The sequence below is a fragment of the Phacochoerus africanus genome, chromosome 4 (genome assembly GCF_016906955.1).
Source record: "Phacochoerus africanus isolate WHEZ1 chromosome 4, ROS_Pafr_v1, whole genome shotgun sequence".
Taxonomy (NCBI): Eukaryota; Metazoa; Chordata; class Mammalia; order Artiodactyla; family Suidae; genus Phacochoerus; species Phacochoerus africanus.
Window position 1 is genome coordinate 4421852 of NC_062547.1, and position 14604 is coordinate 4436455.

Genomic DNA, 14604 nt, shown 5'->3' on the forward strand with positions numbered 1-14604 from the left:
CTCCCACCTCTCAACTTCAATTCACTTCACACTTCAAGCAGAAAAGTGCTACACCCAGGAGTGGCAGAAATTAAGACACCAAGTAAGCTTACATGTTTCAATAACAAATTGTCACCAGTGGCGTCTTGATCAGTAATTGTGCTATTTTCTGTGTTTTCAAAAGGACTTGCAAGAATCAGTGCAATACAAATTTCCACTTGTGTGTGTAAAAAGTTATTCCATGTGTATTTGAAGAACATGTCCTACAAAAGAGAAAAAGAATGCTTCATTCAGTGACCTCGGTGTTCATGCCACCACACTCCCTCCTTTCCTCCCACTCCCTCCGCACCAGTCACCAAACACTGAATTAATCAGGTAAAAACGATGTGATCACAGTCCAAGAGGACTAATTAAAGGGAACATATGCTATTTTGAAGGCAGTCTGAAACACCTTCATAGACTAAATAGCAAGCTATCTGCTCATCCAACACGCCAGAATTTGCACAGACTCGAACACAGGCCACCCATACACACAGGAAGAAAAAGACAGCAGTCAATTCCTCAAAGAGAAAGCACCTTTTGTTTTCAAAGTGACTAAAAACAGACATTAAGTGCAGCTGATTTCCAATGATTTTCAAAGAAATTTATGAGAATTTCATTTTGATTCGAGAAATGCTTACTGGTGACTTCAGGTACAACATGGGAGACAGACAATACAGTCTGCAACTTCAAGGTGCTCCCACCCTAAAAATAACCACCCAGTCATTCAAAACCCATGGCGCCATCAGCCGATGGCGCCAAATGAGAAAGGTGCAGGAGGTGGGGGCGTGTGGCTCTCCTGAAGGAGCAAGGGCTTTCCAGATCCGCTGCAATGAGGGGGGCATCACAAGAACAGAAAGGCAATTCCCAAAAGGCATGAAGTACGTCTCCAGGGTGTGGGGGAGGCTGGGTGTTTAATCTCAAAATGAAAAGGTGACGACTGACGATCCATTTAGGAGTTTATGAAGCTTAACTTAAAGTAACTCTAAGACTAACGACAGATTGAATTATCAATAGCTCTATCCTTACTAGCAGGAAGATTAAAGACGAGTAAGTGGTGACTTCAGGGTGACTCTCAGAGTGGAAAGGGTAGAAAGCCAGATTCCTAGAGTTTCCCACAGCAGCCGGAGGGCAAGGCAAAAACTGTGTCCCCAGGGGACAACGGTTACGCCACCCGAGAACCTGTCATCTTGCAGCCTCTCGTCTTTCTCCAGAGAACCTGTTACCTCGCAGCCTCTCGTCTCCTCTCTCTCCACCATGGTCCTGTTCTCTTCGCTCTCAACTGACACAGCATTCAACCCACAGCTGAAACACAACTAGAAGTATCTCAGAGGCAACGGGAAGCACATTGGTGTGGCTGACAGGGCATGCCTGGGGTCACAACTGGGCGTGAATTCCAATCCCGGCTCCACCACTCCTGAGCCGAGGGACGTACCCCGCTGTGGGCATGACCCCAGAGACAGGGGACTTTGCACTCGGATCACCTGAGACATGCAGACGAAGCACACGTGCAGCCCTTCCAGGTAAAGAGCGCACACCCAGGCCCGCCTCCGCAGCAGGCCCAACGCCGCCAGGCGTGCGGCGTGGAACCTGCTGAGAGTCCACCGCTGTGCCGTCGGCGCTGGGCAGTGGCAGGACCAAGCGCACACCGGCAGCAGAGCCAGGCCCGTGGAGCCCAAGTACAAACCCTGGAGCCGGGGACTTGGGCCAGAGAGGTCAGATCCTCCCTGGGCTCTTCCTCTCCCTCCACTCCCTCTGCTTCCACTGCAGCAGACTAACAACTGGACTCAAATCAAAAGACGAAGTCATTACCTTCTACAAGTGGAAAGAGGATAAAGTCTGTCCCTCTGCTAATGACGACGAGAAGGCAGTGAGCTGTCAGGCAGTGACGTGGTCCCTGAAGACGGCGACCACACGCCCTCCATCACCTACGTGAGACTGAGCTCCCGAGGCAAACGTCTACATCTCAACCATCTCGCAAATTCTCTAATACCATTCTCAGGCACAGCAACAGCAAATGACCACCTAAAGTCAAAAGCATCCGAAACGGGTGCTAAACTCAAGGGGAAAACCACAGAGAAGCCTTTTACACTCGGACCAAGCGAAGTCGCTGACACACGCTGCGTTCGTGAGGTCCTAACTCGAGCGGCCCATCCGTAAAGCACCGAGGGCAAGGGCGGACGTCTGTCCGGAGGGCTTACCAATATGACTCCAATGCTGTTCAGCTCCATGAGGTCCCCGTTGATGCTGCTGGTATTCGTCTGAAGGAGGCTGGATATCAGCCTTATCACATTCAACCGCGTGTTCCCCACGGGAGGGTCCAGCACGCCCCATGTGGTCTTCATCACGCTTTTCTGGGGGAGAGGAAGCCTTCCAGTTAAACTCCGCTCAGCACACAACGCTGTAAGAGCTAACACTAGGCAAACTGACCTGGCACACGACGAGACCTAAATGCTACACCTACGGGAAAACCCGGAACGCCTCCTGACAGCTTTAAGATGTGATGAAATACACATGAAGGGGGGAAATGAAGTCATTTCCCTGGACTACACACAAATTTTTAAGAAATCAAGTAACACCCTGCCTTCCACATGCCCAACACCATAGAAATAAAGCAGAAAGCTACAGAAGTCCATGGAAAAAAAGGGCAATATTCCCAACCTGACCAGAAATCTAAGAAACTAAGAAAAGTTACAAGTGGTTCTGGAACAGTCCTATCTTTGCCAAATCTGTGATAAAAACACCAACTCAGAAGTTGCCTCCAGATCGCATCCTGAAAACAGGACCAACCTCAAACCTGCTCCTGTCTGCTAAGGGGCGTTTCCGTACCCAGAAATCACAAAAGACAGTCTCACAATGTTTCAGGATTTCAGGAGTTTGGCAGGAGAGGACGGTGAATTATAAGGGAGCGACGAGGGTGCCCTCTGTCAGCGTCCTCGTCCACACGGCAGCCTTGCTCCTCCCGGCTCCCCAGGATCTGTAGCCCAGCCCTCATTAACAGCCATCCTGAAAAGCTTCATGGACCTGCTCTCACACCCCATCGAGTGGCCAGAGCAGACCGAGGAAGCCCACACTCCCAGCAGAGAGAGCGAGGGAGTGCAAACCGGACCCTGGCTCACCGTGGAATCAGGCCCGAGAAGAGAAGCAGTGTGTATCCTCATGACCGCTGCCTCTCCGTCCACCTGGACCCAAGACACAGGCCAGAGGCACCCTCTCCTCTGGATCCTGGTCCCCCCGAGCAGACCTCCTTTCCTCACGCGCCTGTGCTTCCTCCCAGGTCCGGCCTGAGGATGCCGCCAAGAAACACCAAGAGAGGCCCTGTCCACGGCGAGCACGCCAACCACTCGGTCTGCACCCAGCCCAGGCTGTGCACCAGTGAGACACGGCCGAGGGGGACCACCGCCGGCTCCCTGGCAGCACAGTCACCTGAAGAGACCCTCTGGACGCAGAACTAGACCTCACACAACGGACAAATCTGTCTCTGCTCCCCTCCACAAAACGGTTAAACAAAAAATACCGAATTCAGAAGGGACAGCGCACTAAGTCCCCAGGAACTCACACGGTGGAGGCCACGGAGACAAGAGCGCCAGGCCTGGGGTGCTGGATGCAGTGCCGTGGGGCGGAAGGAAAGACCCAGTGGGAGAGCCGACCGAGCCCTCTCTCCCACCCTTAGAGGCCAGAAGCAAGAGCCTCTGCCCTAGGCCAAGTCCACGGCCCCGGGTGTGTGGGTGGCCAAGGACACCACCGTGGACTCTGGCCGCCCGCCTCTTGCAGCTCCTGCCGTCTGCTGTCTGCACCTTCGGCAGCTGCCTGAGGAGACAGCCGTTTTGAGATCGGCACTCGGACGCCCCGAGAGAAACACTCACGTTGCGAGTCACAGTCAACAGACTGCTCGTCAAATAAGACGTCCACCAGGCAGGGACACTCTCCAGCTCTGAGCAAGACAACCCACTTCAAAGATCATTCCTGAAAGGTCAACTTCCCCTCAAAGATAGGAAAGTACCATGCTACGAGAAGAAAGTGGTTTATTCTACTGGTATGTGAGTACCCAGAGTTTATAGAAAGAACAAAAAGGCGGAATTTCCTAAGCAGATACATATTTTACTTCATTTAAATTCTACCCCATTCATCAGTTTTAAAGGAAAGCCAATTAAAAACTGGCTCAAAAGCAATATACTTTGCCCATGTCGGTCACAGCCAGTCTCACCGCTAACAACTCCCATCAAATCACCGAGCTGTGCTCAAGACGGCTGTCCTACCTTGGGCGGCTCAAGCAGGAGTTCGTGAAAAGATCCAAGTCTTCCTCGGATGGCTTCCAGAACACTCTTGTTGACCGAACAAGCCGAATGACCCATGCCTGGTGGGCAGATCTCTATATGGCCTTCAAATCTTGAAACAAAGCAACGTTAGTGGTCATTTCGGAAGCAACGGCTCAAGGTGCTCCCTATCAGTGGACAGCGGCAGACGCAGCAGCTGTGGCAGGCGCCCCCCCACTTCTGGAGGGATAGGAAGAGGGGGTCAGAACACCTTGACGAGGACCAGCCACCCTGATCTGACTCCAAAGGCCCCGTGGCGGGGGAGAGATTACGTGCCGCTCCTTACTAAACCTCCCAACTCCTGGGCTCCTGTCGTACTCAGGTCAGGTCTCGAACCGGAGGACGGGGACAGCAGCAGGAGGAGGCACCACGCTGCCTGCCTGGGGGACTGTTCACCAACAGGCCTGCATCTGTGCTACCGGCTTCTCCTGAGCCATCCGCACTGCTTCCTATTTAAAGGCTTAGATCACTCCTCTACGTAAAGCTCCAGCCACAGTCATCACAAACCACTCCTCACGGGAAGACGGCTGAGGGGAATGAGACTCCCAAACCCCAACCAGCCCCGGGCACAGGACCGCTCAAAGGAGGGGGGAAGGACACGAGGGGGGAGAGTCTCGAGTGGGGGCATACATGCAGATTAAGCGACCCCGGAGAGGGGGTGTCAGCGCGAACCGGAGCTTAGTCGTGCAGCTGCTGCAGCGAGACGGCCTGAGCCCAAACCCCGCCTCTTCGTTTACCAGTTATTTGTTCTACTGGGCAGGACGGGGCCCACCAGAGGCTGCCTCTCCCAGGACTGCTGGAGGACCACGCTAGTGGGGACGAAGGCTAACAACGCCCACAGTGACAAGGGCTCTTCCCTGAAATACTTCACACAGGCAAGCGTTTTCTAAGCGCTACGCGGAACAGCGTTCAGAAACTGAAATACTAGAAAGGGGAGGGCAGGAAAAGGCCTTATGCTCTGATTGCCGTGCTTTGTAACGTGTAGGGGTTAATAATTTATGTGGCCAAATACAGCATTCTTCATTATAGTTTCTTTCCAGGAAGCCATACTTAAAAGTTCTTTCTAAGCCACAATTCTACAAGTACCTGCATACTTTTTCTCTAGTATTTTGAATTCAACTCATCTAGAATTTATTTTATGCAAAACAAACAGAGACATGATATTTTTTCCCCAAGTGGCGAATCACTTTCTAAGCCACATTTACAGAACAATCTGCTTTTCCCCAGGTATGTGAAAACCCACACAAAAACATGCTAAAATAAATGCTTAATCATTCACATACATTTTATTTGTTCATCTAATACTTGGTGACTATCAGTTTACCTACCACTTTTGACTCAGGTACCATAGTTAATACCCATGGTGTATCTCATTTTTATTCTTTAAGACACGTGCAAAAATCCAGAGTTCCCGTCGTGGCTCAGCGGAAACGAGTCTGACTAGCATCCATGAGGACGCAGGTTCGATCCCTGGCCTTGCTCAGTGGGTTTAAGGATCTGGCATTGCCGAGGGCTGGGGTCGGCAGCTACAGCTCCAATTAGACCCCTAGCCTGGGACCCTCCATATGCCTCAGGTACGGCCCTAAAAAGACAAAAATAAATAAATAAATAAAATATATGTAAAAATCCACCAAATCCAAAACATGAACCGTGTTGCCATTCCCAGCAGAGCTACAGTGAACTCAGATCTGGAGACACAAGGAGCTCCGCTGCTACAGGCCCCAGCAGTCCGCCCTTCCCCACTCAAGAGCCAGCCATCGTCCGGAAGCACCCCTGCTGCTTCATCCACGCGCCAGACACCCTGCTTGCTTACTTCTGGGTGATTATGAGAAGGACACACAAACACTCACTTCCAAGTTTTTGTGCAACACACCTCGATTCCCTTGAGTAACTATCCGAGAGCGTGCTGGAAGATACACCCGAGGTCTGGCTACGGCTCTACTAAAAACCTGCCCCCACAGCCCACTTCCTAATCCCCAACCTGGATACCTTTTCTTTCGTTTCTGGCGCACTGCACTGCTCGGACCTCCAGCAGAAGCTGACGGGATGGTGACGGGAATGTCTCTGCCACGTTCCTTGATTTTAAGGGCTATTTCCATCTTTGGCCATTTCACTTTACAGTGTCAGGCTCCTTTCTATTCCTAGTCTGCCGAGAGGTTTTAGCATGAAGGGATCACATGGTTTTAGTCTGTGTGAGTTACAGCGATTTTTTATTACAACTATTTTTACAGAACAATTTTAAGTTCACAGCAAAATGGAGGGGAAGCTAGAGAAATCGCCCACAGACACTCCGTCCCCACAAATGCAGAGCGTCCTCCTTTATCAGCATCCTCTACCGGGGGAGTGGATTTTAACAATCCAGGACCCTGCATGGGCACGGCATCATCTCCCAGGGCCCGGTTACACTGCAGCTCGCTCCTGGTGGTGCCCACGCCGTGGCTCAGGACAAGGACGGGCACCTGTCGTTCTGCCCCGCAGAGCACGTTCACTGCCCTCCTCCGTGCGCCGCCTGTTCGCTTCACCCCCGCCAGAAACCCCTGGCAGCCATTGACTTTTGCAGCGTCTCCACAGTAAAAAGAGACACTTTCCAGAGCGCCGTGTACTTGGAATCGTGTAGCACGCAGCCTCTTCACACTGGCTTCTTCCACTTCCTCCTGTGCATCTGCATTTAAGGTTCCTCCATGACCTTCTGGGGCTTGAGGGCGCACTCTCTTTAGGGCTGAATGCTATTCCACCGTCTGGATGAACTAGAGCTTCCTTGCTGACCTACCTCCTACTGAGGACATCCTGGCTGCTCCGAGTTTTGGCAAAAAGCATGGGTAAAGCTGCTAAACAACTGTGTGCAGGACTGTGAGAACCTAAGTTTTCAGCTCCTCTGGGTAAATGCTACGGAGCAAGACTGCTGGACCGCACGGCAAGAGCATGTTTAATCTGGTGAGAAACTGCCACTCTGTCTTCCTAAGTGGCTGTTTTATTTTGCAGTCCCACCAGCAGTAACTGAGAGTTCCCGCTGCTCCACAGCCTCTGCAGCACCCCGTGTTGTCAGTCAGGGCAAGTGGGCTGCCGGTACTGTTCTCACTGATTTTCTGTTATGCTCATTCCCATTAGAGTAGTTTTTAGATTTGCAGAAAAACCGCAAACATTTCTGTACAGAGATCCCCTATGACCCATACCCAGTTTCCCCAGTATCTGACATTTGTCAAAACCACTGAACCAATACCCACACATGAAATCCATGCTTTACTCACATTTCCTTAGTTTTTATCTCAAGCTGCTCCTCCGTCCAGAATCCGCCTGAGACACCACTTTTACACTGAGTTGTCACGTCTCCTCGTGGCTGTGAGCTGATGCTACTGGTCAGGTACTTCACAGAGTGTCCCTGGGGAGTGGGGGGGTCTGGGCTGCTGCCTTTCTCAGGACCCCAGGTCTTTGGGAGAAGACCACGCAGGCACAACGCCACTTTCATCACATCTCAGCCAGGGCGCTACCCGCACACGACTTCTCACTGGCTGTCTGCTGACTTTGACCATCTGGCTGAGCTCGTACTGGTCAGCTTTCTCCGTCAGACTTGAGCTCACTACTGACAGACTGCCTGTCCGGCTCTCTTTGACTCCCGCCGTACTGCGATCTTTGGAAGGAAGCTGTGCCGAACTCCCCGCACGGCCGCCCAATCGTTTATTTTTGTCGGCTTGGACTTAGGGATGTTTCACACCCTGCTTTGACACAGCACCACTTTATGCTGGTGTGCAAGGGACGGCAGCTTTGGCTGACCAGAGCCCTCCCGCAGCCCCACGGCGTGGCTTCGTCGCGCACTTCCTTCCTCTCGGCGCCACATGGTGCTCCAGGCTCCTCGCATGCACCGCTTAGCCCGGTCCTAGCACCAGCCAGTTCTCCAGGCAGCCCTGCCTCCTCCTACTGGCGGACGCTATCGGCGCGGGATCTGGGCGCGCGGTATGTACCGGACCTCACGAAGCAGCCATCTCTTGGGTTTAACTCTTCGCCCCTCGGGAGAAGTCATGCCTAACGTCCCACACTGACTGGAAACTCGGCGGCGTCAGAGGTGACAAATACGCCCAGAGACACTCGCCATTTGCTGTCTCTTTTCGCTTCTAGCATTTCCCTAGAAACTTCCATGTCGCTACTAAAATTTTCCATCTGTTCGCATACTGTCCACTTTTCCCACAAGCCTCTAACATGTTAACCATAGTTATTTTAAATTCCCGGCCTGACCGTCCCAACACATGTGAATCTGGTTCTACTGAATATGCCTCTTTCCTGAGCGTTTGCTGGCGCTCTTTGCATCCTGCCTCTCTGTCCTGCAACTTTTGGCTGAAACGGGGAGATGCCGTGAAGACGAGAGAAACTGATCGAAGCAGGTCTCGCGTGTGGGTTTGGGGATCCGTCTACCCTGGCGGCCGAGCTGCTGCTGTGCGACTGATTTCTCTCAGGGCACTAAAGACTTCCCATCTGACCCCAGCTACTCTGTATTCACAGCTGGGGCTGGGCTGCCAGGTTTTCCTCCATGTCGGCCCTGCCCGAGCTGAAGGTCTTCTGTGCCCGCCAGCCGCCTGCCACCCTGCCACCCGCCAGCCCTTCCTTGCCAGCGGCTGCTGCTCCCCGTAGGGCGGCCCAGAAGGAGGGCTGCAGGGGAGAAGAGCCCTGCCGCTCTGGCTCCGCCTGCTCTCAGGCAGCGGAGTGTGCCTGGGCTGCAGGGGTGGGGCCCCCTCAGAGACCCTGCCCTTACTTCCGTGCCGGGGGTCTCTGGTAGCCCGGGCCTGCATGTGTCCCTGCCTGTCCTGTGGGAGAGAGGTTTTTCCCTGGTCCCTTCCTCCCACCGCTAACGGCCTTCACCTGTACCTTCGGGTTTCAGCATTGACCTCCCTTCCCCAGGGGCAAGAATGGAGGAGGATCGGGGGCGGGGGACCGTGCATTCCCCCCCAAAGCTACGCTGCAAGGGCGCCTTTCTCTGGCCTCTCAGCCACTTGGCCCCAGCATTTCTTGAGGGGCTCACGGAGGTGCGCCAAGTCCCGCGTCTCCAGGCCTCGCGGTCTCTCTGCTCTCCCCACACTGGAGGTGCTCCGCCCGTTACATACCCACCAGCATCCTGCATGGTTCATAAAACATATCTGAACTATAACTTCTTCCGATGAACAAGGAAACTGTATTTCAAAGTACCCCAGAGCTCCTCGGCAGAAGAACTATATTGTGCACAAACATCCCTTTTCTCCCTATTTTTTGAGTTTTATTAAAATAATCTGGAATTTACCGCATTTTTTCAACAGTTGACTTAATTATTCATCCCCCACACTCCTTTTAGGGCCACACCCGTGGCAGATGGAAGTTCTCGGGCTGGGGTTGAACTGGAGCTGCAGACGCCGGCCTACGCCAGAGCCACGGCCACACCAGATCCTTAACCCACTGGGCGAGGCCAGGGGTCAAACGCGCATCCCCGTAGAGACAACATCGGGTTCTTCACCCGCTGAAGCCACAGCAGGAACTCCATCAGTTATTCACTCTTAGCATGATTTCAGTACTCACATTAGTTTCCCATCCCCGTTTCATTTCGTTGTCAACTTCACCAATATAGTCCCTTAAGTTCTTTACGCTACCTTATTTTTGTCTGGCTTTGGTGAAGTCCATCTCCAAGTAAATTACCACAGGAACAGAACACAGATGGACAATGAGGCCCCATAGGCTTGAAAACCCCTCTTGTCCTCACACAGCGACCCAAGTATTTCAGGGTCACAATCCTGTCCTCTACTCTTCATTGAGTATTCAGCTTTATAAGGGAGATGTCTGGCAACCTGATTTGCTTTGTAGTTAACCTGATTTTTTCTTATCCGAATATTTTTAGGATTTACTCTTTATCCTAGGGATTCAGAAATCTCATAAGGATAGGCTAAGATCTTAGTCGACTCCCCATCCCTGTCCCCACCCTCTTTAAATTTAGTCTTGCTTAGTATTTGCACCTTTGTGCTCTAAGGATAACTTACTCCTGATGAGAAATCTCCTCCTATCATTGCTTTTATTGTTGTATTGCCTCCATTTGCTCTAAGTTGTGCAATTATGTGGGTTTTTTCTCTTCCCTGAGCAAACCTGTTTCCCTTTTCTGATTTATTCCTTTCTCAAGCCAGAGTCATCAATATAAATCTCACAGCAGCAGCTCTCCTGCTTTTTAACCAGTTTCAGAGAGGATGCAACTGCCTTGTGGCATGAGTAGCAAGATAACAGTCCTGTACCACTTGATTAATACCTTAGGTTACTGATTACATTACTGAAGATAAGATTTACCAGGGAAGACACAGACAAAGTCAAAACTGCAGCTACACTCCCAAAATTACAACACACTTGAAGCGGTGCTGCCACGCTGCCCACGTATTATCATTAAGCAAAGATTAAAAACCAGGAACAGAGACAGGAACTTTGGGAGGTGAAGATTGGTTAAGACTATGTTTACTATTTTGCCAGAAACCAGACGACATCATTAAGAGTAACGGCTGTATTTTCATATGTTGACAGGAGACCTCGTCTCTCCTCCTGCCCTCTGGTTTACTGGATGGATCCAAGAATGGGTAAAAAATACAAATTCCTCTCTCTAAACCCCACATTCCTGGAACACACACACACACACAGATATATACACTTCTTCAAATTCTCATGCTCTAGGAATCAATTAGAGAACTCTGACAATTACTAACGAAATTAGTTTTGGGTATCAACTGTAAAAAATAAAGTCTGACAAATATTAAACGGCTTTTCCAGAGCACACAAATAGGAAAAAGAGACCGCATTTCTGACTCTAGAACACACAGCACAGAATGTGTCTGAAGGCCTCCACCCGCCATCTGTTTTTAAACAGCCTAATGGCCTGTACTGCCTCACACATGAAACCCCCCAAACCAGCCTGAAGCCTCAGGCCAGTCTGCACTGGAAGGAATCACAGGTGCAAAGAGTCCTTGAACTGCCGCTTGGAGAGTGCACAGCAACCAGGAACAGCTATCTTCAATTTTCGTGAGCAAGAAATAAGCTTCTCTTGTGTTTGAGCTATTTTGCATATTTTTGTTTATTACAATAGCATTTTGGGAACTACTACAAAAACCCAAATACTGCCAACAGTATTCACCAAACCGTATTTTTAAACTACATCTATGTATCGCATTCATATAAAACTATTTATATAGCAGAAAAAGATTCAGCACCTGAAATTTAAGGGCGTGATATTGTAGCTATCAACCAATAACTTAATGCTTTGCTTTTAAAAATTCTTAAAGCAAACCCAAAAGGCTCACTTTCTAAGAGAGAAGGGAAACTCACGTGGGTCGTCGTGTCTCAAGTAGAGTCAGCAGTACCTGGATTGCACTGACTATGGCTGGTTCATTCTTCTCCTTGTGGAAAATATTTGATAGAAGCTGCTCTATAATTTCTTGCCTAGGGAAACAAATCAAGAGTCAAGCGCTACTTGTAAGGTCACGAACACTAACAACTAACAGAGCCCAAGATCATGGTATCAGCGAGACAAGTATTACATGAGCCCAACCTCACCTGTGCGTATTCGTTAAGCCTTTACTTTCAGTACATCACCGAGGCAGGCGAGTGACCTTGCTTGTTACAGATGTTAACATACACGTACCTGTTTCCCCGCCCCTTCTCTCAGCAACATCTTCCGGGCCCTGCTTGCCTTGGCTGATCTAGCTGACAGCCAGCAACTATCTCAAGCCTGGAAACACCTCCCATTCAGATCAGAGTGAGGGCGGGGGTGGTAAGACTTGGAACCCTTCACCCCCACAAAAGGAGGGGAGGTTTTTTGTTTGTTTGTTTGTTTGAGGGTAATTGGAAACCATAAATGTTTTCCCACAAAGGCATTAATGTATAATTAACGAAGACCTAAAAGCAGGTGTAAGGTAACATCAACGGCAGCACTTCCCTCTACCATTAACATCTGGTAAAATCAAAACCATGCAATGAAATGGATGTGACGGAACTGCTGCCTCAAAAGAACTCTCCAGGGAGTTCCCGTCGTGGCGCAGTGGTTAACGAATCCGACTAGGAACCAGGAGGTTGCGGGTTCGGTCCCTGCCCTTGCTCAGTGGGTTAACGATCCGGCGTTGCCGTGAGCTGTGGTGTAGGTTGCAGACGCGGCTGGGATCCCGCGTTGCTGTGGCTCTGGTGTAGGCTGGCGGCTACAGCTCCGGTTCGACCCCTAGCCTGGGAACCTCCATATGCCGTAGGAGCGGCCCAAGAAAAGGCAAAACAAACAAACAAACAAAAAAAGTACTCTCCACACGCTCTTCCACTCCCCTCTCCCAACGTGTGACAAGGTCACAGGGTAAAACGCAAGGGCGACCTGTTAGGTATGTTCATATGCAGGTACTCAAGGAAAGCCTTCGTTTCTTAGGATCTCTAATGTTTAATACAAGGCATGTGGATGAGGAAATGGAGTCTCCCTTGCAATGCGATGTACAGCTGGGTGCCCCTCGCTGCCCGCCTGGCAGACATGCCAGTCACCCAGTACAGCTGTGCTCAGGGGATGCTAACACCAGTTCCTTGGCAAGTTAGGGCAGCCAAGAGGGAGAGCATCTCTTTCTTTCTACCTGGGGGAAGCCAATGAAACGGGTGTCTAACCTAACTTCAGGATCCCCCTGCAGGAAGCAGCTTTCAAGTACTCCCAGACCAGCACTACACTGCTTGTGACACCTCTCCCCAAACCACAGACAGGACGTCTGCGCTTACTGAACAGGATAAAAGGAAAGCCTTCTAGTCTTTAAGTAAGAAGGCATTCAGTTACAAGTGAGAAAACATTCGCTTTTACTTTTTAAAAAGATGGAAACGGGAGTTCCTGTCATGGTTCGGTGGTTAACGAATTCGACTAGGAACCATGGGGTTGCAGGTTTGATCCCTGGCCCTGCTCAGTGAGTTAAGGATCCAGCGTTGCCGTGAGCGGTGGTGTGGGTTGCAGATGTGGCTCGGATCCGTGTGGCTGTGGCTCTGGCATAGGCCAGCGGCTACAGCTCCGATTCGACCCCCAGCCTGGGAATCTCCATATGCCGCAGGAGCGGCCCAAGAAATGGCAAAAAGACAAGGGAAAAAAAAAAGGGAGAGATGGAAACGAATCCGACTAGGAACCATGAGGTAGCAATCACGGTTGCGGGTCTGATCCCTGGCCTCGCTCAGTGGGTTAAGGAGCCGGCGTTGCCGGGAGCTATGGTATAGGCTGCAGACGTGGCTCGGCCGTGGTGTAGGCCAGCAGCCTAGACACTTACATCGCAACACAACAATAGGAGGGAAAAGTACGTATACATGTATGTGTAACCTGGTCCCCATGCTGTACAGCGGAAAATACATAAATAAGTGAATAAAACAAACCCTGGCCTGGGGACATCCACATGCCACGGGTGCGGCCCTAAAAGGACAAAAAGACAGAAAACAAAATAAAATCGAAAGTGAATTAAAAAGCGGAGTTCTAGGATGAGCATCAGTAAGATTGCTGATGTGAGCTGTTCCAGGCGGGAGGGCACTGATCAGGCTCGGATGAAGCACCTTGCGGATGGAGAAGAGACAGTGGCTGGCGTCTGCTTCTGTCTTTCACACGGGCAGCTAAAGACTCAGTTCCACAGAACTGGCTGGCTCAAGTGGGGTCCAACTGCCACGGACTCTAAGCTCGCCTGTGTCGAGAGCGGGGAGGCGCACAGCCCGCCCTCCCGAACTCGGCTGTTTTTAACAAACCTTGGAACACCAACGTTTTCACAGAGCTACTCAATTAAAGCCCCGTCTTCCAAGCTGACGTTCACCACCTAAGAGCCTGGCCACTCTCTTGGAGACCTTTTGGTACCTCTGCCCTTCCTGACCATTCTCTTTAGCCTTGGGTCATTTCCACCTTTGCCTTAGCTGCTCACGGACACATCCACTGATACATGCGGTGTTTACACGCAGCCCCGGGTGTTTGGCACTGTCCTACCGAGCGAGGTAATCTGTGTACCAAGTAGATCGGCTTAGTAAGAGAACATCACTGTATTATTTGATAACAATCAGGTAATTGTACAGATATATAAGCTATATACAGGTGCTATTACGATGAATAAAGGCCCACTACTAAGCTCATAGGAGCCTTTTGTCACTGTGTATTTTCTTCACCAACAGATACTAGAGGAACCACTGTAACGTGGGAACATGTCTGACATTAAGAGGCTGGTTTCTCATTCTCCAGAAGAGTGTGGGAAGCAGAGCAGAGAGTAAGTCCCCCCGCTGCTAAGGGCAGTTAACTCAGCAACGG

General features: G+C 50.8%; 1 protein-coding gene across 10 annotated transcripts in view; it reads right to left on the minus strand.

Annotated features, from left to right (window-relative positions):
- Positions 1-14604, minus strand: part of PPP6R3 (protein phosphatase 6 regulatory subunit 3) — a 131750-nt gene that overhangs the window by 44796 nt on the left and 72350 nt on the right. For all 10 annotated transcript variants that reach the window (XM_047775064.1, XM_047775063.1, XM_047775062.1 and 7 more), the window contains 4 exons: positions 11649-11762; positions 4278-4407; positions 2220-2372; positions 93-242 (listed from right to left, as the gene is read on the minus strand). In XM_047775064.1, the coding sequence (XP_047631020.1) occupies positions 93-242; positions 2220-2372; positions 4278-4407; positions 11649-11762 (547 nt within the window). The remainder of the gene's footprint in view (positions 1-92; positions 243-2219; positions 2373-4277; positions 4408-11648; positions 11763-14604) is intronic.